General features: G+C 34.2%; 1 protein-coding gene across 9 annotated transcripts in view; it reads right to left on the bottom strand.

Annotated features, from left to right (window-relative positions):
- Positions 1-21,855, bottom strand: part of FRYL (FRY like transcription coactivator) — a 262,394-nt gene that overhangs the window by 151,960 nt on the left and 88,579 nt on the right. For 5 of the 9 annotated variants that reach the window (XM_031942467.1, XM_031942462.1, XM_031942459.1 and 2 more), the window contains exons 1-2: positions 18,943-19,865; positions 1,289-1,488 (exon numbers count right to left, since the gene is read on the bottom strand). In XM_031942467.1, the coding sequence (XP_031798327.1) occupies positions 1,289-1,488; positions 18,943-19,015 (273 nt within the window). In that variant the 5' untranslated portion in view covers positions 19,016-19,865. Of the gene's footprint in view, positions 1-1,288; positions 1,489-18,942; positions 19,866-21,855 lie in introns of those variants that run through there. The other 4 variants (XM_031942465.1, XM_031942463.1, XM_031942464.1 and 1 more) reach the window with 1 other exon arrangement.

Consider the following 21,855-nt stretch of genomic DNA (forward strand, 5'->3'; position numbering starts at 1 on the left):
TTCCACTCTTGGATCATAGTCATTTCATAGGTTAACTTCATTTCAGTTAATTAACAAACCCAATGGCACGTATCTAGTGTCATAGTTTACTACTGCTCTGTGAAATACAGACAGGTCCACTAGAAAGACTTACATGAACTGATCCATAGTAAAGTGAATAGAACCAGAGAATATTGAACACAGTAATAGCAATAGTGTTCAATAAAGAATGGTCAATGACTTATTCTCAATAATACAGTGATCCAAGAGAATCCCAAAGAACTATCAATGAAGCAAACTATCTGTGTCAAGAAAAAAGTGATACTAACTAAAATATAGACTGAAGTATGCTACTAATCACTTTCTTTCTTTTTTCCTTTTATTTGAGTCTTCTTGTACAAAATATGGATATGTTTTACATAAATGCACATGTATGACATATATCTCATTGTTTATCATCTCAAAAAGTGGAGGGAAAAGGAAAGGGAAAGAGAGAATTTGGAACTCAAACATTAAAATAAAAATGTCTTAAAATAAAATAAAATGCAGGTTTATTTACAGTCCACAGAAATATTTTTTTACCTATATCATATGCTTTGAGAATACATATTGAGCATTTTCTTCCTTTTTGAATAGTAATTGTCAGTCTTTCTGTAGCAGTGATAAAATAAGAGAACCTGGTGTTTTATTAAAATTATTTGGGTTTCTACTGTAATTGTTGTAAGCTGTTTATAAGTTTACTTCAATCAAATTCATCTGCCATTTACTAAATATCTACTATGTACAAGATGTTGCAGTAGGAAGTGGAGAACCCCAACTTTCAGGACATTACATTCCAAGCAAGAAAAGAATATATTCTCTAAATGCGGGACCACCTATGCAAAAGTTAAGAGAGAGAAATTAGGTTGTTATATTCAGGGAATGGCAAGTATTCCACTTTGATATGTACAAGTTTATAGTTCTTTCCACAAACTATCTGTCTCAATGTTTTTAACTGTTAGATGCTAATTCCAACAGTATTAGGCAACGTTTTTGCAAATGTGCAGAATTAAATTTTGAAAATTAACAATCAAAATAGAATTTCAATCAATTAAATACTTAAACATTCATAGACATTGATAATCTATCAAAATAGAATACAAGTAATATTAGTAAGGAACTTTCCAAAGTATCTAGGAAGCTTTTTTGCTTCTTATAAAACCACACATTTAACCATCCTGGATCACATTGCTTCTTTTTTGCATGAAACTGCATATACAACCATTGTTACTATAAAGGCATTTAATATAGAAATACCAATTGTACTCACCAAGGGCTCAGCCATTACAACCTCAATTTTCTTTTCAGCTTGAACAGCAAATTCTGCGAAGAGACTCTTGATGACATATTCCCCGGGTTTGACGTCTGGGTCAATAGTAATGTTGGACATGACGATATACTTTTTATCCACGGTGGAATTAAAGGTGGGTGAAGCTCGGAATTTATTTACACTGCTGGCTGGCACTGAGGCTGTGAGAGAGAAAGATAGAGAGAGACAAGAGAGGAGATGAGAGGGATTAGGGAGAAAGGAGGAAGGGAGATAGAGACAGAGAGGGAGAGACAAAGGCGAGGGGAGGAGAAAGAGAGAAAGGAGAGAAAAAGAGAGAGGGAGAGGGAATGGGAATAGAGAGAAAGGGAGAGACAAAGAGAAATAATTTAATAGTCCTCTGAAATTGTCAAAATTCTTAATCATACCAAAAGTTGATAATTCTGATGTAATATCACTCAGAATTAAAACCAAATTTAACATATTGACTAAATATAAGGTAGGGAGTAGGTTTCAAAAAAAATTTTTTTAAACTCTTAGCACTTAATGACATGACTAAATAAAGCTTTTCAAGTCAAAGTATAAGGAATTCCTGCCATAATTTCAGTTTTCTCAATATTTCAATCTCTTAAAACTTAAGTCAGCAAGGAAACAATAAAAGATTTTCAATAGGATAATATGAAAAGACATATAAATATCTGCTGCCCATGACTTGACAAAGTCTTATATCTATTTACATAGCATTCAGTTTTGTAGGGATTTGGGGTTGTTCTTTCCACTTATTTTGCTGCTCTTGTGAGTACTGTTTTCCTGGCCTTGCTTAACTGGAATTGTATCTGTCCACAAAAGTTTTCCCATGTTTCTATAAATTCTGCATAGTCGTTATTTCTCAGTGCTATGGTATTCCACTATTTATGTATTATGTATTCCACAATTTTTCTTGTCATTCCCAAAATAATGAGCATCTATTTTGTTTCCACTTTTTAGCTAATACAAAAAATGCTTCTGTAATTTTGTTGCTTTAATTACTTTTTCTTGTCTTTGACTTCTTAGGGTATATATCTAGGTAAAAAAGTAGGAATACTTTAGTCACTTTTTAAGCTTAATTTTATATTGCTTTCTAGAATAACTGGACTAATCCTTAGATCCAACAGCATACATACAATAGTGTATCTGTTCTCCTGTTGTCTTACCAACATTGATTATTCTCTTTTATGATCTTTGTCAATTTGATGGGTTGAAGTGAAACCCAAGATTCAATAAAGAGGAAGCAAAGATGTTTAAGTTTAAAAAGGAATAATGAAATGAAACATGTCCTTGCAGAATGCAGGAATGAACTAATTCCCTTTCCCAAACATTATGTAAACAATGACTACAAATATAAAACAAGATACTATACCAGGCACCTGAAACATGAATTCTCTTGGAATTTGTGGGAGGAAAAATTCAATCTTGAACTTCTACAGCTTCCTATTCTTTAGTTGTTCTAATAACCTGGGTCCTCCCTATTTTTGTGGGTACCATAGTGGCAAGGGCAGAAGCAAAGCTGATGTACAAGAAAAACTTGCAGGAAAAATGTGGGTAATGTAATGACTATGCCATGGCAAGGTCAAGCCCAGGGCAATTCCTAAAGACTCAAGATGTTCCTGTGGGAGGGAGGGTATAGATCCTGACTGTGGATGGAAGTAGAAAAAGAAAACACACATAGAAATTGACACACTTAATGTTCATAGTAGCCAAACTAATAAGAAATTAAAGTAAATGTAACAAACATCTCCTTTCAAGTAAAAGGTCTAAATTCTTTCACAAAAAAATTCTGTATCCCCTCCCATATACTATATACATACCCCTGGTATTACCACAAAGGGATTTAAGGAAAAAATCTAGAAAAACTGAAAGATGAAGACAGTGATTGTTTTTACAAATTTATAATGTGTTAGGTACTGCATAATCATGAATGATTAACATTTCAATGAGCAAAGAAGACAGGCTTAGAGGATTGCCAACAGCTGATAAAAGTAAAATAAATTTGGGAATATACTGGGGGGAGGGAGGAGGAAAGAATAGTATTTGTTCAACTAATACATGAGAAAAGATGTAATAAATGAGAGAAGGAGAGAGGGAGGGAGAGAGAGAGAGAGAGAGAGAGAGAGGGAGAGAGGGAGAGAGAGAGAGGGAGAGAGACAGAGAGAGAGAGAGAGAGGAGAAGGAAATGCTATGATATACAGCTGAGGAATAATTTTTATCACAGTTGAAATTAAGTGGAATAGGAGGAAAGAATGTGATATGGTTAGGAAAGGAGGAGAAAGTAAACTTTCTAGAATAGAGAGCCTTTCAGAGAAATGCCGGTTTAAGTGGAGTCCATTCTAGGCAATGACATGTTTTGAACAAAAGCCTTAGAGGTGGTGGTAGGGGGAGATAGGTCTTGAATAAGGAACAGCGAGTTTTGACAATATGGAACACAGAATGCACATTCCATATGAGATAGGAGAATGGGGAGACACATTGGGTGGGGGTCCCTGAATGGCAGGATGAGAGTTTCTATTTTATACCTTAAGCAACAGGGAGCAACTGAAGGTGATAGCTCCAGAGACAGAAACTAAATTTAAATAAGAGGATTTGATTTTTTTGCCCCAGGACTTTTGGGTTTTTAGAGAGAGAGTAGAGCTGATTGATGGCTTTGTACAAGTGCCTCACTTAAAGTGAATTCACAGGCAAGTCAAGAGATTGCCCTCCTTATATCCCAGGTCCTCTTGGAGAAGGAATGGCAAACACCACACATCACGCAACAAGCAGACTTGAATGGGAATTCTCATTTGCTTCTGGTAATGGTCCTGAGCTTCTGCCTCCTCGTCTATAAAAACAGGGGATCAGACTAAAAAAAATTTAAAAAGGGACTAAGGTCCCACCAACCCAAAAGGATCTCATTCTTTGAGTTGAGGAATAACGAGATACTGATGGTAAATTATTGGGCAACAAAATCACGGTTAGACTAAAGATAAGTTCAGGGAAAAAATATATAGTATGTAATAGAAAAAAAGACCAAGTCCTGAACCTTCATGTTTTTGATGGCAGTGGGAAGGAAAGAATAAAGCTGAAAATTAATAATCGGATTTGGTAGCTATTTAGATGTGAAGGATAATCACATCTATTGTGGGGGAAAAGAGTCAAAGATACTTTCAGCCTATTAATCTGAATGAAAGTGGATACTGATGCCATCAACAGAAAATGAGAATTTAAGAGAAGAAATAATCTTGATAGGAAAGATGAGTTCAAGTTTGAACATGCTGATTTTGAAAAGCCAGTGAAAATGGGTGAAGGGATAAGAGAGAAGGAAAAAATTTGAAACTAAATTTGTTTTTTTTAAAGTCAGTGAAACATATTGTTAAAGATATCTAAAAGTCAACTAGGAATACAGGAGTAACTATCTGGGATATAACTGGGCTGAGGAGTCATTTGCAAAGAGACAACGACAAAATTTACTAAAATGGCTTAAAAGTCCAAAAAATAGAGATCCTCATCGAAAAAAATCATGATTTTAACTGAAAAATCACTTGTCCTATTCTTAACTTATCAAATTAAATCAGTAATTAGATATTTTTGGTACTTACAAATATCACAATATATTTTATAAATTAAAGTCTCCCAAATATCAAAATGTAAAACAAATATTACTTTTGCAAACCCCAAGAAATATAGTAAATTCTCAATTACATCTATGTAACAAAAACTGTAGCCATTAAAAACAAAAAAATTCCAATTTCCTTGGTCACACTGCACATTATTCATTTTAAACAATGCTCTGGTTATATTCAATTTCATGATCTAATACTATGTACTCCTTCCATGTGGGAAATCTATGAGCAAACATCCCTCTTGAACACCAGGAAGTTCTTATAAAACAGAATTGTTTTTACTTGCTTGGAATCTTTTTTGGGGGATGTAATATATTATTTAACTAAATAATCTCAAGGAATCATAAAACAACATGAAAAGAAGAGTCTTGAAGGCATGAGATGGGAATCCTTCCCAGAGGCAGAGCAATGAATAAATCCTCTCTCTCTCTCTCCTCTCTCTTTTTCTCTCTCACATACACACACATACATACTCTCTCTTTCTCCCTCTCTCTCCCCCATTAAAATAATTTTTCAGATTTTTACTTTCTTTATTTTAAATTTTAAGGTACAGAAATCCTTGAAAATGAGAATGATTATTCTTAAAATTTGTCCCCTCTAATTTAGATTTCACAAAGTGATTAACATTTTTTTTTGGGGGGGGCAAACAACCTGTCTTTGCAGAAAAAAATAAAATCACTCTGCTTAAAGAAAAATGACAAAATATTTTTTATCAAAATACATCATATATAAACTTTTCATCATTAACCACTCAAAACATAGAAACCTTTATGTTGCTAAAATATTATAGTAGGTAGAAAGAATCAGAGAGTAACAACTATAAAAAGTTTCAATATAATGAATATCATTTTAGTAGGTTAGTTCAATTTAATAATTTAAACTTTAATAGTCTAGTTGGAATTGTTGTCACGGTAAGAATGTTCTTCATTGTTAAGTACCATATGCTACAATAAACAGATTACTGAATCTGGGTTTAACTTCTGGCTCTGCTTATTTTCTTTGATGCCTAATCATATTTCCCTCTGGCCCTTAATTTTCTGAATGATAAAATGGTTATTAGACTAGACATTGTCTGAAATACCTTTCACCTCTAAATCTATAACAAACTCTACTTAAGTAGAATAGTTTTGATTTACTGGAGAAGTTATATTTACTTCACAGCTGTCAGAAGATGCTTCTTCTAGTGAAACAAATACAGTACAGATATTCTGATGCTACACTTGTCTACATTTGGTTTAAAGAATTATCTAATGGTTCATGTTAAAAGGAGTACACAAATAATAGTACTGCTGAGTACCTAAAACTATTCTCAAACTGTTGTAAAAAAAAAAAAAATTAGTAAGATAATAATGACCACCAGAGTCCTTTAATTTTTCATTTCATTTTGCATAATGTCATAGCTCAACTTATATAGCATATTAATATTAGCAAATTTCTTTCCTCAAAAAAGTCTTGTTATTTAATCATTTCAGTAATATCTGACCTTTGTGATACCATGCAGGATTTTCTTGGAGTACTGGAGTGGTTTTGCCATTTCCTTCTCCAGCTCATTTTACAAGTGAGGAAACTGAGGCAAACAGGTTCAGGTGACTTGTCCAAGGTCACACAACTAATAAATGACTTGGCCAGATTTGAACTCAAATTCACCAAGATGAGTCTTCCTGACTCTAGACCAGCACATTACTAGCCTGCAATCTGCTAGCCCACAAGAAGTATCCCAGTAGCTAATGAAAGTGTTATTGACAAGTTGAGGAAATCTAGATTAAATGACTTGTCCAAGATCAAACAAGAATTTGATGCTCACATCAAGTATATAAGTCTCTAGCAAAAAATATACTAATAATAAATAGTATATATTTTATATATATACTACATATTATATATATAAAATATAATAAAAAAAAACACTCTGAATCAAAGAAAACCCTGATGACTGAGCTGGGATGCCAATTTAAACCCATTAAACATCTTAGGTTTTCAAATTGGAAAGATGAAAATTTTGCTACTCTGGTATCATAAAGACCCTGAGAGGATGGTGCAATGAAAGGACAATGAGTTCGGAGCTGCCTCAGTTCTGCTAACACCTACCTGGGCTACCCTAATGTACAATAAAGAGTTCATCCAAATCATTTTTAAAATACCTTCTACCGCACATGCTAGCATACAATCTGTGGATGAGATCCCCAAGTTGAGGAATATAGAGTAAGATAGTGGTCAAGGTCAGAACACTGAAAACCTACATTTAAAAGATGACTGTATACTAAACAGAAATGAAATAATAACATGATAAGAGAGAACATAAAAACTCAAGTCCCTAAGGAAGGAATAGCAAACATCAGGGAGAAAAGAAAATGGTCCTTGAAAGTTATAAGGAAAGAAACCATATAGGCTTTACTCATGACATCATAAAGGAAATCATTCTTGTGAACATATGGTAAGTTTCAAATTCATTCCTAAATCAGGATTTTTATTATTCTTTGTCATAATTTACATGTTACAGAAAATCAATATACTGCATAATAAGCATTTTCTATAGGATACTATGATAAAGAGGATGAAAAGCTCAATGAATTAATAAAGTATCTAGAGAATAGTAAAATGAGAGATTTTTAGAGCTGGTAAGTCCCTTAAAGGTCATCTATTTCAAATGTCTCATGTTGGAAGCTATAAATGATGTTTTTGGATAGGTAAACCTGAAGAACAACTTACTCAAGTAACTGTAGTCCGTATTTTGTAATCCTACAAGTATTAAAATTTGTGTCATTAATACTCAATTAGGATACACAGGTAACAGAGTAGTACTAAAATATTATTAAAACATTTACCTAACTTCCAAAAATTAGGCAGTAATCCTGTCTTCTAGCAATTAACTTTACTCATGGAAATTCAAGCTTCAATTGTCCATATAATCTCTATGCAAAAATTTCCACTTAAAACATACTGTGGTAATTTGTCCAAGTTCCAGTTATATGAGCACTGCCTTCAGAAGAGTCTGAGGGCTAAACAACAAAAGAAATTGGCCAGACTGAATTTTAATAGGTAGTAAAATTAAACTCCTCATTTGTTCTTTGGAAAACTGTTTTTAAATGAGGTATTTGTCCTATTGCCAATTATTCTCATCCAAAACAGTTTCTAAATGTGGAAGTCCTATGATATCTTTTGGCATTTTGCCAACTTTTTTTCTACTAGAGGTTCACCAGTACAAAAACTACATATTTCTGAAACAGGCAAAAGAATAATCATTTTGTAAAGTCTAATTAAATCATCAAGCTAGATTGCCTGTGAAATTACTCTTCCTCTTCTACTATTTAACCATTGGTCTTGTTCCCTTTTGGTACTCTCCAGAACCTCACATAAGGTTTGCCTAAATGTATTCCCACTTTGCCTGTACCATTCATTCAGTACTGCATCCACGTAACTAGTCACAGATGTCCTTGAGAACTGTTCCTAAGAGAGATTTTGTGATGTCTAAATTTTTTTGCTAATGACACAAATGACTGGAAAATGATGGTTAAAGGAGGGGAAAAAATCCTTTTTTGTGGTTACTATGCAGTAGGTAGCCATTATTTTCATCTATCTTCTAGAAATATAAACTTTTCTATCTTAAATAGGTATAAGCTACTCTTTAAACCTTGGTAGTTTTATAGGGAATTATTTTCTCAAAATCCTTTCTTGGTTGATTCTATAAATTAAGTTCCATTTTTATCAGCCAAGAAATTCAAACTGAGGGCTTTAGGTTAAGTATCCTAGATGATTTCTTTATTTTTGGTTCTACCTGGTTCTCGAATTTTTTTTGTAGAAGAGATATCACTCACAATTCATAACAAAATAATTTCTACTAATCTTGTTCTAGGGAAGGAGAAGTAGGAGAGGGGATTATATGCTAGGGGAGTACAGTGTGAGATCCTTGGACTGCACATTGTTAAAAAGCCTAATTGTTCAAAAAGGGTGTCAGGCTTCAACAAAATTTCTCATGGAGGTGCCAAATATACAGTAGAAATATTCAAGGGCCAAATTTCCCTATCGTAAGGGTTCTTATTTGCTTTAAAAAGAAAAATTATTTAACACAGACCCCTTTTGGAGTCTGGTAATGGCTAGATGGCCTCTTCTCAAAATGATGTTTTGTTTTGTTTTTAATTGATAGTACTGTTAAAGTTCAGTTAGAATTCTGTGAATTTTTTTTTCCCATCCATGTTCAAAGACCGACTAAAACCTAACAATGGATCCCAAATTAATATCCTTACTCTAACAGTTTTCTGTAAATGCAAATGCCAACCATCTGGCTTGGGGCTTTTTTTAAAATCACCTCTCAAATGTTATGGCCTACTGCCATCTTAGTTCTTCAACTAATTTTCTTAATTGACATAGGTCAAAAATAAAAATCTCAGGGTGAATCCATCCTATTCCATATTCCTTATTTTTCACCTTTAATCAGTCCTTAATATCAAACACATCTTTTCCAATACCATCTTTTTATATCAGAGGCAGTATGGTACAATTTGAAGAACACTGGATTAGGAGTCATAAGACTCGGGGGTCCAAGGTTTGCAAAGCTCCAACAACAGAACCATAGCCAAACTCAGTTCGCTGAGTCCTTGTTTCTTCACTTATTAATAAGTAATGGTGTACTGCATGCAGAGCTTGCCTTAAAAGCAGGGATGTTGCTTCTGATGAGACTAGTTCTTGTGGATGACACTGTAGTTACTGTTGTTTAGCTGTTTTGGTTACATTGGACCCTCTGAGATCCCATTTGGGGGTTTTCTTGGCAGAGATCCTGAAGAAGCTTTTGCCATTTCCTTCTTCAGCTCATTTTACAGATGAGGGATTTGAGGCAGAGGTGGGACTTGCCCAGGATCACACAACACAACTAGGAAATGGATTTGGACTCAGGTCATTGGCAGAGCAACTAGGGACCCAGGAGCAATCCACACCAATGAGATCTCATGTCCAGTCCCTTCTCCTATCCCAAAATTCACAGGGATATACCTTTCTGTTCTGTCTACCTCACAGTGCTATTGTGAAAATAAAAGTGATGTGTGTGTGTGTGTGTGTGTGTGTGTAAACACATGGAAAACTACAGTGTTATATAAAATATTATTCTCATCAATATGATATCAACCTCTGATCTCATTCATCTAGGTACGCCTCTCTAACAAAAAAGACACCATTCCAAAGTCTCTCCCTCTTATTTTAACTAGTGACAAAATACATAAGGCTAAATCTGGTCTTCCTCTGAACTATATAGATTCTGAATCTTAAATTCTTTGTTTATAAGAACTAGGCACTAAGATCACAGGGTCAATTTAAACCTAGAAGGGAACTTAAAACAATCAATCCATCATTTTATGTACAGAGTACGATGTAGTAGGTATAAGCATAATATTTTCATTTCCCTACTAAGTCTAAAGGGAAAAGGGAATGGGAGTAGCACTGAGTATAACAAAAGTAAGTCTACTTACTCCCTATTCATTTTTCCTTGTTACATGATAGGAATGGAATATACTGAGCAAGTGACTTAAGGGTGAGAAGAACAGACATATATATATATATATATGCCTATGAGAAATTCACTCCTAGCCACAGTATCATTAACTGAGAAAATCAACCACAAAGCACACATTAATTGACCATCTTCTATGTATAGAGGCACCTTGCTAAATTCAGATAACACAAAACCCCAAATTAAAGAATCCTTGATTTCAAAAACCTTGTATTCTATGGGGAGGGTATTGGGAACCAAGTTTACAAGAAAGCAAATACAAGATATATACTGAATGAAAGAATAAAGTAAGTGGGGTCACCAACAACTTGGAGAAGCAAGAGAAGCCACCTGAAAGAGGGGAATAAGCTTAACCTTGAAGGGAATCAGTGGTGCTCCAATAGATAACCGTGAAGAAAGAGCATTTCATACATAGGAAACATGAAGACAAGATGTTTTTAAAGACATAAGATTTAGCAACTGATTAGATATTCATGGTTAGGGAGAAGAAAGAATAGGTGATGACTACATTATGAACCTGGGGAACTCACTGGAAGGATCATAGTGTCCCCAACTGACATAGGATCCATAAGATCATTTGGGTGGAATGAGTTGAGAGGTGTGATAGTTATATAAACTGTTAAATGTTTTTAAAAATGCATTATTGCTATATATAATTTAGATTTCTATACTTATACACATATATAATTAACTATATAATTTTTTAAAATCCCAAAGAAAATTCACAAGTTCTCTGTGCAAATCTACAATTTCTTCTGAAGCAGGCCAAGAAATCAGAAAAACCTTATTTGAAAACAACAGATAATGATGGTGGAGAGGGAAAGTAGACAGATCTCTAGGGGAGATAAAATAATAAAGAGGGGATGCCTAGGAATTTAGAACAATTCCCAAGACACTTTCCAAGAGGCTCCTCTTACCCACATCTCTCTTTCCTAAACAATTTTAAATTTCCTGTACCTATACACCATCCTGTCCTTTACATAATAACTTCAACTAGAGCCTTAGCCCTGGACTATCAAAATGAATCCAGTAAGCTCATAGCTTAGGAAGTCGCTGGACCCATTACACATACCAAGAGGAATAAGGAAGACTGAACTTCAGTTCATATACTTAAGCCTAAAAAAGTGGAGAGCCAGATTTCTCCATATGCTCCAGCTAACATGACTATTCACTGGGAAGATGGTTTGAGTTTTTTTTTTTTTTTTAATTTTTGTAAAATAGTTAACAGAGTACATATCAATATGTATAATGGGCTTCATCTGACTAAAAGTGTGTTAAGACTCCCTTGGCAGCCAGATTGACAGATAATATTAGTGAATTTTCATGCCTAAAACTATGTCATAGATAAAGAGTTAGTTTTATGTTAGGTATATAATACTCTCTGAGTTTTAGGATTTCTTGTATGTTGTTTTTCTCCTTTATATGGTTTAGTCAAATGATATTTAGACAGAATAGCTACATTTTTGGGGTCTGGATTTTTTTTTTCCCTAAGTGATTTAATATAAAGGGAAAACTGTTGATTTTGAAGTGAGAGGAGTTGAGTTCTGGATCCAAGTTCTACTACTTAATGCCTGGGCAACCTTGGCAAGTAAAAGCCTTTGAGGGAAGGGATTGTGACGTATCTCTAAGTATAGCACTTCTAACCTCTCAAGACCTCAGTTCCTGTATTTGCAAAATGAAGATGCTGATTAAATCACCTCTACTGTCCCTTCCCACTTCTTTTAAGTTGTAATACTGTAAGTGGATATGTGTGTGACATGTGTTATTTTACAAGAGAACATAAACTTTATAACGGCAGGGACTCTTTGTTTTAGTGCATGGATTCTCAAAAGCCTAGAAAAGTTCCATATACACAGTAGGTGCATAATAAGTGTTTGCTGAATTAAGAGAATAATCACTGTATTACCCACCAGGCCGTGACCAATTCTAAAAGGCATCATGAAAAAGATAGCATTCCACTATAGCAGCTCTACTGGGTTTCTCTTCACTGAAAACGTTTCATAAAATGCTATCAATGTTTAAACAAGAGACAGTGTAAGATAGTGGGCCCACAGCAAGACTTGGAGTTGGAAAGAACGGAGTATAAATCTTATCTCTGATTCTTACTAATTAAATAACACTGGGCTTTTCATTTACTATGTGTTTCACAGGTCTCCCTTTGACTGCATTAAACCAGAAAAAGGTTGAGATCTAGTAGAAGTTCTGTATGTTGACAAAAAAACATATAAACCTTTGTATGTATGCTCTCTTAATTCATTCTTTTCTGACATAAAAAGATTTTTTAATATCCAAAAGCCTTTCCCAAATTTTTCACAAAAATCTGAAGCACAATATACAAATTTAATTCGTCCATACCCAGTATGTCTAATGTTAAGATCTGGGCGGGGAGGGTAGGAGGAGCTAGTTACTTTTTTTTTTTAACTTGTGGGAAGTTAACTTTTTTTTTTTTTAACACAGTTACAAAGTCACAACATTAACTGTACAAATTAAAATGTTAATAGGAGATATATGTAGCTGTTCAAGATTCTTTGTGACCTAATTTAACATTGCAGATATAGAAGCCTGACATAAGAGCACTGAATCTTTCCTTCATTTTCAATTCTAGTGAAGTGAACCAATCACTTAAATGGCAACATCCTCACTACACAGCTGGTTTAACAGAATGTTCCTGACTCAATTTTAAAAAGGAATAATGTCTAAAACTGTTGGCACAGAGACAACATCCTGAATCTAGGCCATATGAATGTCACTTCATTGTTGTTACTAAAAGAAATAAGCTCAACTATAATCAAACCTTAGCCAGCACTGCATCAACTTTCTGCCAGCTAAGCAAGGCCTTAAAACTAGAATTACATGGCTCTAAGAGTTCAACATAAAAAGTAACATTTACTATTAGTACAAAGCATTCAAAAGTATTTTTGTAAACCTAACTAAAATTAACAGAAAATATAGGACATATTATGAGTGAAAGCACCATGAAAATATCTAATTCTATTTTATTTGGGAAGTGAACAGAAGCATATCTCAAAAATGTACAACTTCTCAAAGGATTAAATTTGTGTTGTCTCTTTACAATTTAAAAGCAAATATATGAATAAATCAAATTTTCACTAAGGTCTGCTCAGATAAGTTAGGAACTCTGAAATATCCTAATGTCATTAAGGTATCATTCTATGCATTATAGTTTCAGTTATAGATCCCATTATATTTTAAATTTTATTTAAAATGAATTTATACTTTATATTAACAAATTTATATTCAAAAAAGTTTTTTTAGATAAGATAATGAAGTATTTATTCCCTTTACTATCAAAAACATACTGAAGAATATGCAAACAGAGCTGTATCTAGTAAGTTTTTGCTCCATGGGCAGATAGCAAAAAAGACACTGAGAAGTTCACTTGACTTAAAGCTACATGGGCAAAAAAGCTCCCAGAAATTCCTGTTTTAATCAATCATGTTATGTTTACATTGTATATATACAATATTGTATATTGTTCATATACTGCTAAGTTGTAGAAGTACTCCAAAGATGCCAATGTCCTCTAAATGTCCTCTCTTTGGAAAAGACAAAATCATTCCTCAATAATTAGATAACCTGTCAAGCCCGTTCTACCTGTAAGGCTTGAAGTCTGGTGAAAAAAGTCAAGTGCCTTGCCCAGGGTCTCACAGTGATTCTAACTGGAAGGAAAGAGCAAATTCTTAGAATCAGAGCAGTATTAACAGTATTGAGAAGCTTATTGGTATCCTGGAAAGAGTCAGATAACCTGTACTCTTAGAAACACCATGAGCTAATTAGCTAATCACCTTATGCCTCAGTTTCCCCACCTTTCAGATGAAGGTGCTGGACTTCCATCTCAACTTTTTCTTGTTTCTATGAATCCTGTTCTCCAACTATGCAAGTGCTACCCATCCTTTAAGAATCAGTTTAAATCTCAATCTTCAAAGGTTTTTTCCTTGCTAATTCTATTTCACTGGGGAAAATGAAGCCATCAGTCAACAGTCTCTTTACTATATTCTATCTACTACATGACACATAGGTATCCTATCTTTCACTGAGGAAGTGGTCCATCCTCCTCAATTATGGTCCCCTCAGTTCGTTCCCCTGCTATCTCTTCCACAAGCCTCCTTCCTCTTTGATCATATCCCCTCTCTCCCCCCTCTAATCTAGTGCCCAACTCTATCCCACAATTCAAAAACTGTCCCTTACTCACCTTTAGTCTTTGTCCTTGGGCTTACGCCTTTCACTAAAACTCACTATTTAACTGCTTTACCTATCATCTCATGCTAAACTGATTAAACTTGAGGACTCTGGCTTCCAGGCTCCCCACCTTGACTGAACAATCTCTCTCTCTCTCTTAACTGCTAAATCCAGAGAAATTTTCGATCTCTTTGGCCTCTCTTCATTTAGCTTCCAACAATTATTGATAATCCCACCATCACCTGCATCACGCAGTTTTTCACCTCCTTTGCTTTCAGTTAACATGGCTCCCTGGAATTATGTTACCCTATTCCATGTGCCGGGTGCTGTGTTCCCATAAGACACAAAGGTGAGCAAGTGAGATAATCTCAAGCTCTGTCTTCTATACATCTACTTTATATATCTTTACATACCTCTATAGTCAGGTCCCCAAAGAAGCCCCACTCTGTATTAGATAAGCTCTTTTAGAGGCAGGGACTATAATTTTTTGTCTTTCTATCCTCCAAGTAAAAGTAGAGTATATGGATTGGAATAGGCACTTAATGTCTATATTTAAAATTTCAATCCAGAGAATTATTTCTACTCTGAGATCATGTGCCCATACCCTGAATGTCTTAATCTAGAGCTGCCTAGTAGTTCTCTATTTATTTATTTATCTAATTTATCAAGCTTTTTGAAGGAAAAATTCTGTTTCACATTTCCTTCTCTCTCACAATGCATTATACAAGGTTTGTCATTCTACAAAGGGTAAGCTACTTATTCAATGTTTATTTCAAAATATTTACTCCTTATAAATACTGAAAATTGTAACTGGTTTGGAATCTAAAAGATATCAAATGTTTATTTACAAATAAAATAACTGCAATTAAATGGAGAAAAGGTAATAATGTTCACTTATTTTACAGGAAAAATAAAATCTGGTCATTGGTCTGTTGGCTATTATAAAAAGTTTATAATTAATTATCTCTCTCTCAACATTACCTGAAAACCTAAAAGAGCTAATTTGCCTTTAGGAAGTGAATAATTAGAAAGTAAAAAAATTGGAACACAAGGTTTTGCAAGGGTCAATGTTGAAAAATTATCCATCCATGTTTTGAAAATAAAAAGCTTTAATTAAAAAGAAAATTTTTTTAAATAATTAGAAAGTGGATACATAAACATATTTAAGTACAACAGAGACTCCTAAAAATAATTTGCTACCTAAAATAAAAGACTCTAAGTAAGGTCTATCACAATCTGTTATGACTCACTTATTTTCAAAATGCTAAATAAACTGAAACTTGGAAGTAACATGAATTAATGTATAATGATGCATAATAGAGTGTTAGACTTGAAATTAAGAAGCCATGAATTCAGATCCTGCTTCAGATCTAAGGGACCCTTAACCTTCCCAGTTTGCTCAGCCATAGAATGGGGATAACTCCTCACAGGGATGCTTTAAGGATCAACTGAGATATTGAATGTCAAGTGCTCTGCAAACTTTAAAGAGCTATATAAATTGTGGCTATTATTATGTTATGGATGTTTTCAATAATCTTATAGAAAGTATATAATACATTTATGAATATTCAAATAATCATAAAACAAAAGAGAGAAAATAAAATATCTACATAAAAGAATTGTGATAAGAATGAATCTGTGGTTTCACTGGTATAAAGCAACATGTTACCTTATGGTTACCTTGGGCTGATCTCCAATGTATGTCATCGACCAAATGCAATACAGGAAAATGTATTGCATTTCCCTATTAATAGCCAGTCATCGAATTTGTCTCCTTCATAATTACAACCTGGATTTGAACTCACATTTTCCTGCCTCCAAGCTCAGTGCTCTATCTGCTCAACCATCTAACTCTCTCTGAGTAAGTTTCTCAGAATGTATAGACATGGATGAGTTATAAGGTTCACCACAGATATCATTATTTTGTTTCCCCCAAAACTACTACTTACCTTCCAAACTTCCCTATGATGGTCAAAGTCACCACCATCACTTAAAGCACTCAGGTCCACAATTTTGAGGTCATTTTCACCTCCTCCCTTCCACCCACCCAATATTCAAACAGCTGCAACATTGTATAGATTTCACTGCTATAAGGCCTTTCACATCCTTTCCCCTTTTCTCTCTTCATAGAGCACTAAATACTCTAGTGCTTGCCGGGACTATTCTAATAGCCTTCTGCTTGGTTTCTCTGGCTCAGGTCTTTTCTCCTTTCCCATTCTCCACCCACATGCCAAAAGAATTTTCCTAAATTGCAAGTATGATCCCGTCACCTCCCTTCCCAAAAGTTTTCAGTGGCTTCCTTCTGATTATAGAATGAAATATTTCATCTTCATCTAAGGCTTTTACATTTTCTATTTGTGCTTAAGTCTTTTAATATATAATAATTAGTAAGACAGCAATTATATATACTTTGTAAGTAACTACAAACCTATCAAGTGTGTGCTGAAATTTTTTTTTCCTGACTGGGGTGTATATTCAACAATGTTTGGAGATCACCAGTAACAACAACTCCCTAGGAGGACATCTTCTCCATTGATAGATATCTTCTGCCCAGCAATTTTACAGTTTTTGAAGGTTGCCCATAAAGGTAAGAGGCTATGTGACATGCTCAGGGTCAGCTGTCCAGTATGTGTTGGAAAGAAAACAACCATGCTAACCTGCATCCCACACTCTACCCTTATGTACTGAGCTCCTTGAAAGCAGACTGGGTTTGGTTTTTTTCTGTCTTTGTATTCCCCCCTCCCCCCCAGTTTAGCATTTTAGCAGGCATTTAGGAAGTGCTTTCTTAACTTGATTTGACCTGACTCTTATTTCTACACTGAATGTAAAAATAAAATTCAAAATCATTTTTAAATACTGTGGAGGATAAGTTTACTTTCATAAAATGTGGCTCCCATTTCAATGTAGCTTCTAAAAAGAAAGTTAAAAGTCTTTGAATGAAAATATTTGGTCAAGAAGTTTCTCCACTTTTCTTAATATTTCTATCAATTTTAATTTAATGTTCTCATTATGGACTGATATAGTTTAAAAAAAAAAAAGATCTGAGGAAACTAATTTTAAGTCATTCTTAGTTACCTCTTGAAACTTTCTCTAAACTAAACTGATACTGGGTAATAATCAGTATGACAACCATCATGTGAAAAATAGAAGAACAGGTCAAAGATTTACAAAATGATGTTTTCAAAATATCCCCAACAAATATGTAAGTAGAACTCGTCAGAATACCGAATAAGCTTTAATTAAACTGACAATATGGGGAGTTTAGGATTTTTCCCATGTGAGCATTTGATCTTTTATATTATTTGTTTATAATACAAAGCTGCTCTAAAGAAACAGATTGGTCCCAAGTTAAACTAAAGAGGGAAATCCATTTTAAATTCAATCATATTCCATTTATTAACCCAGTCACATGCTGCATAGTTGGAAGTGAAGAGAACAGGGTTCTCACTTGAGCTCTCTGCCACTGAGTGACCTTGGAAAAGTCATTTAATATTTTTATACCTCCATTCTCTCCATGCAAAGTAGATATTAATAATACTAATCTCTACCTACTTCAAAAGGATGTACGGAGTATTCTAGAAATAAACAAATAAAATAAATAACCCTAGAAATAACTTTTGAGCATAAAGTACCTGAGAGGAAAAGCTCTATTTGAAGGTACTGGCATAAATACTAAGCAAAAATACAGTTAATAAAGATCTCTGAAACACCCATAATTGATTAATCTAAGAACAAGATAGTCATTTAAGTGACATTGCCTTTATTGAATCAAATGAAAAGTATAGTTTTATTCATAAATATAAATCTAACTTAAATCTGCCATCCATATCTAGACGATATTTTCTACCTTATGGAATGGAAGAAAAAAGTTATGGTTATTATAATAATTATTCAATTCCTGCACATAACTGATTTTATTTCTAAAGAACATTTAGTGCTGAATGAACTATGGAATAGTACCAGTATCAGATAACTCTGCAGAGACCCATTGGGTCTGTTACCTTTTTTAAATCTCCTTTACTTTTGGCCCAAGCTTACAAAGAACTTTGCCAGAAAGTAATTAAAAGGCACTTCTTTTTAAATAAAAGAAACTTAACTTTTCACATACTGAAGGTCTCCTCTCTAAGATAGCATGTAGCTATAAGAAGACCAGAATGTGTTTTCCATAATATATCAAGTTTCAATAATATTTCTCATGAAAAAAACTGATCACTTTTTTCACCAGCTTTTATTCCATTCCTTTTGGTTTATACCATTAGCATGCAAAAAATAGTAATGATAGCACCAAAACATCAACCTCAGTAAGAAGCACATATACTTACAGCTACTGCTCCAAGACTTTAACAGGGACTTTATGCTAATTTCAAAAAACACAGAATCTTGTAGGCTCAACATTATGTCTCAGTCAGCTCCAACAGCAGCAGCAGCAGCAGCAGCAATAGATTTGTTGGTCTGGCTTGTCAAACTGTTAGTCCCTTCTTTGCTCATAGGCAGCAGAGTTTTGGCCCACAGTCTCGCTGTTTCATTACCATGCAGTCTCTGAATGACGCACAACTATAGTAGAAACACTGCTGAATGCAGATGACTATCCAGGAAGAATAAAAGCTTACAACTTTATGATAAGTGCCCTGAAGGACACCTTCACCTTTACTTATGCAGAGGCATAAACTGCAGAGACTGGCTTCTATTGGCTATTTTGTTAGTAGTTGGAATAAGCAGTTTCTGAAGTGCCTTTTAGAAGAGTCCCTGTAGTTAGTAAACATAACAGGGTGGAGTTTTGCCCTGCCAACTTCAATTTCAGATCGAATTGCTTGGGAATAAAAATGAATTAGCAACTGGCACGAGATTTTCAAGCAGGTTTCCTCCTCAGACAGTTGGTCAAAACGGTGGCATTTGATTCCACACAGATCCTAGTTTTAGAAAAGCTATTCCTCTGGCTGGTCTTTAGTAGGACATTCCTTCCACAGCTCCACAGACCGATCAAGAAGCACTGACTTCTCAGCACGCTTGTGATGATGCAGAGTACGTCATCTCACTAAATCCACTAAAGATAATGCTGGCTAATGGAATGAGAAGATGATGTAATGAACATGGATGCTCTCAGCTTCTCTCGGCTCTCTACAACTGCTCAGCTCAGTGCAAAGTTTTTTCCTGTCTCTTGTAACTTAATATCTTGAATGTCTCCTTTACTAACTGTAATATAAACTCAAAAATAGATAACTATTACAACTTTAAAAGATAGTTCTCTTTATATAATAAATTACAATTTTAAAAGATAGTTACTTTACTCAAAATGATTTTTTGAAAAACTTTTATTTGAAATAAAGTAATAACTAATCACTATTCAATTTAAAAGACTTTAAAGGTTCTCTGTGTAAAAAGATAAGCCCTGATTTTGCTCTTTCTCTGGACTAGACACTATAAAAAAGTAAAAAAGAGAATCTTTGTTTACATGAAATTTTATTGCTAAGAAAAAAAGATGATCATTTTCATTGAACCTTTACAAATGGCTTTCCTTATGCCTGACTACATTACTCCACACACATACAAAAAAGTTCAAGTCATTACCCAGCTATGAATCCCAATAAAAGTTCAATATCCAACAAAGGAGGAAGAGGTAGTATGTTGGATTTGGTATAAGGGAGGCACAGGTCATTTAAATGACATATCCAGGCTAGACATGTAGGACGTTAAATGAAGCCAAACTTTGATCATTGCACATAAACAAAAAGCCACTGCCAAAAGAGGTTCCATATACAAAAAAAATGTTATAGATAACAAAAAATTAGAAACAAAGTAGATATCCACTAGGAAGTAGATAAACAAATTGTGGTTATAAAATACATAAAAAATATTTACTGTGCTATAAGAACAGATAAGTATGATGAGTACAAAGAGGCACAGATTTACATGAACTCTAAGTAAAAGAAAAACAGTATACACAGGGAAAATAGCATGAGTACATAGTAATGTAAACAGAAAGAAATGACCAAAAAAAAAGAAAACCGCAAAACCCACCTAAATGTCTTAAAATCGCAAAGAACAAGCTGGACCACAATTAAGAGATAATATAAAGACATTTTCACTTTCTTCCTTTGCTGAAGTCTGGATGGAGAGTGCCACATGTGTAGATCATTGCACATAACATCAGATTTTTTTCTTTGATGTTAATCAGTTTTTCTGAACTTTTTTCCCTTTTTTTTCTCTCTTTGAAGTAAAAAAAAAATTACATTGTTTAAAAAGACTTAATCAGCACTTTAAAGTGCTGATTAAGGATCAATTTGATATAGCATCCATACCCATTATTTCCATGAGATGGAATTAAAAAAAAAAAAAAAAAACCTGACACTGAAATGACAAACTACAATTTCTAGTTTACTTTAAAACCTATATGCAATGAATGCTACATATATCCCCTTTGCAATTCTTCTCAGTCTTTCATCACTTATTCCACAAACTTATTAACAGTCACACACACACACACACACACACACACACACACACACACCCCCTATTTCTGAAGAACCTTCTAGAAAACCAAGTATCACTGTATTCTGAATGTTTTTTTATACTGTTTAGTCATTTTTCAGTCATGACCCCATTTGGGATTTTTCTTGGCAAAGATACTGAAGTGCTTTGTCACTTCCTTCTCCAGTTCACTTTACAGATGAGGAAACTGCAACAATCATGGTTTAGTGACCCACTCAGGGTCACACAGGCACAGCTAAGTGTCTGAGGTCAAAGTTGAATACAGAGAGAGAAATCTTCCTGATTTCAGGCCAAGTACTTGGCCACTGTACCACCTACCTGCCCCTTAATTACCCTTTTTTTTAATTGCTCAGTTTTATATTTTATGTTGGACTAACTCTTTTCTCATTCTTCAAAAGGACACAAAACTGAGAATAAAAACCCAAAGCAGATCCAAGCCCACCAGACCAGTAAATACTTCCCAAAAGCCAGCATTCACTACTATATCCATTGTATACATGCAAGAGATTGAGAGTAGTTCTTCCTTCCTTCTCCAATAGCTAAAAAGCAAACAGTGTAATAGGTTTAAAAAACCAAACCTAACCAGTCAAGTTCAAGGCAATTAACTCTCAGGAAGAGAAGACACAAAAGTAAAGAGCTACAATTTGCAGCCCAACTCTGGGAAGAAAAGAGAAAAGGAAAATAGGAGGGAAGAGGGAGGGGGTTCATCCATGTTAGAATGTAGTCTTATTTTGAGTATGTTAGGA

The sequence above is a fragment of the Sarcophilus harrisii genome, chromosome 6 (assembly GCF_902635505.1).
Source record: "Sarcophilus harrisii chromosome 6, mSarHar1.11, whole genome shotgun sequence".
In the NCBI taxonomy this organism is placed as follows: Eukaryota; Metazoa; Chordata; class Mammalia; order Dasyuromorphia; family Dasyuridae; genus Sarcophilus; species Sarcophilus harrisii.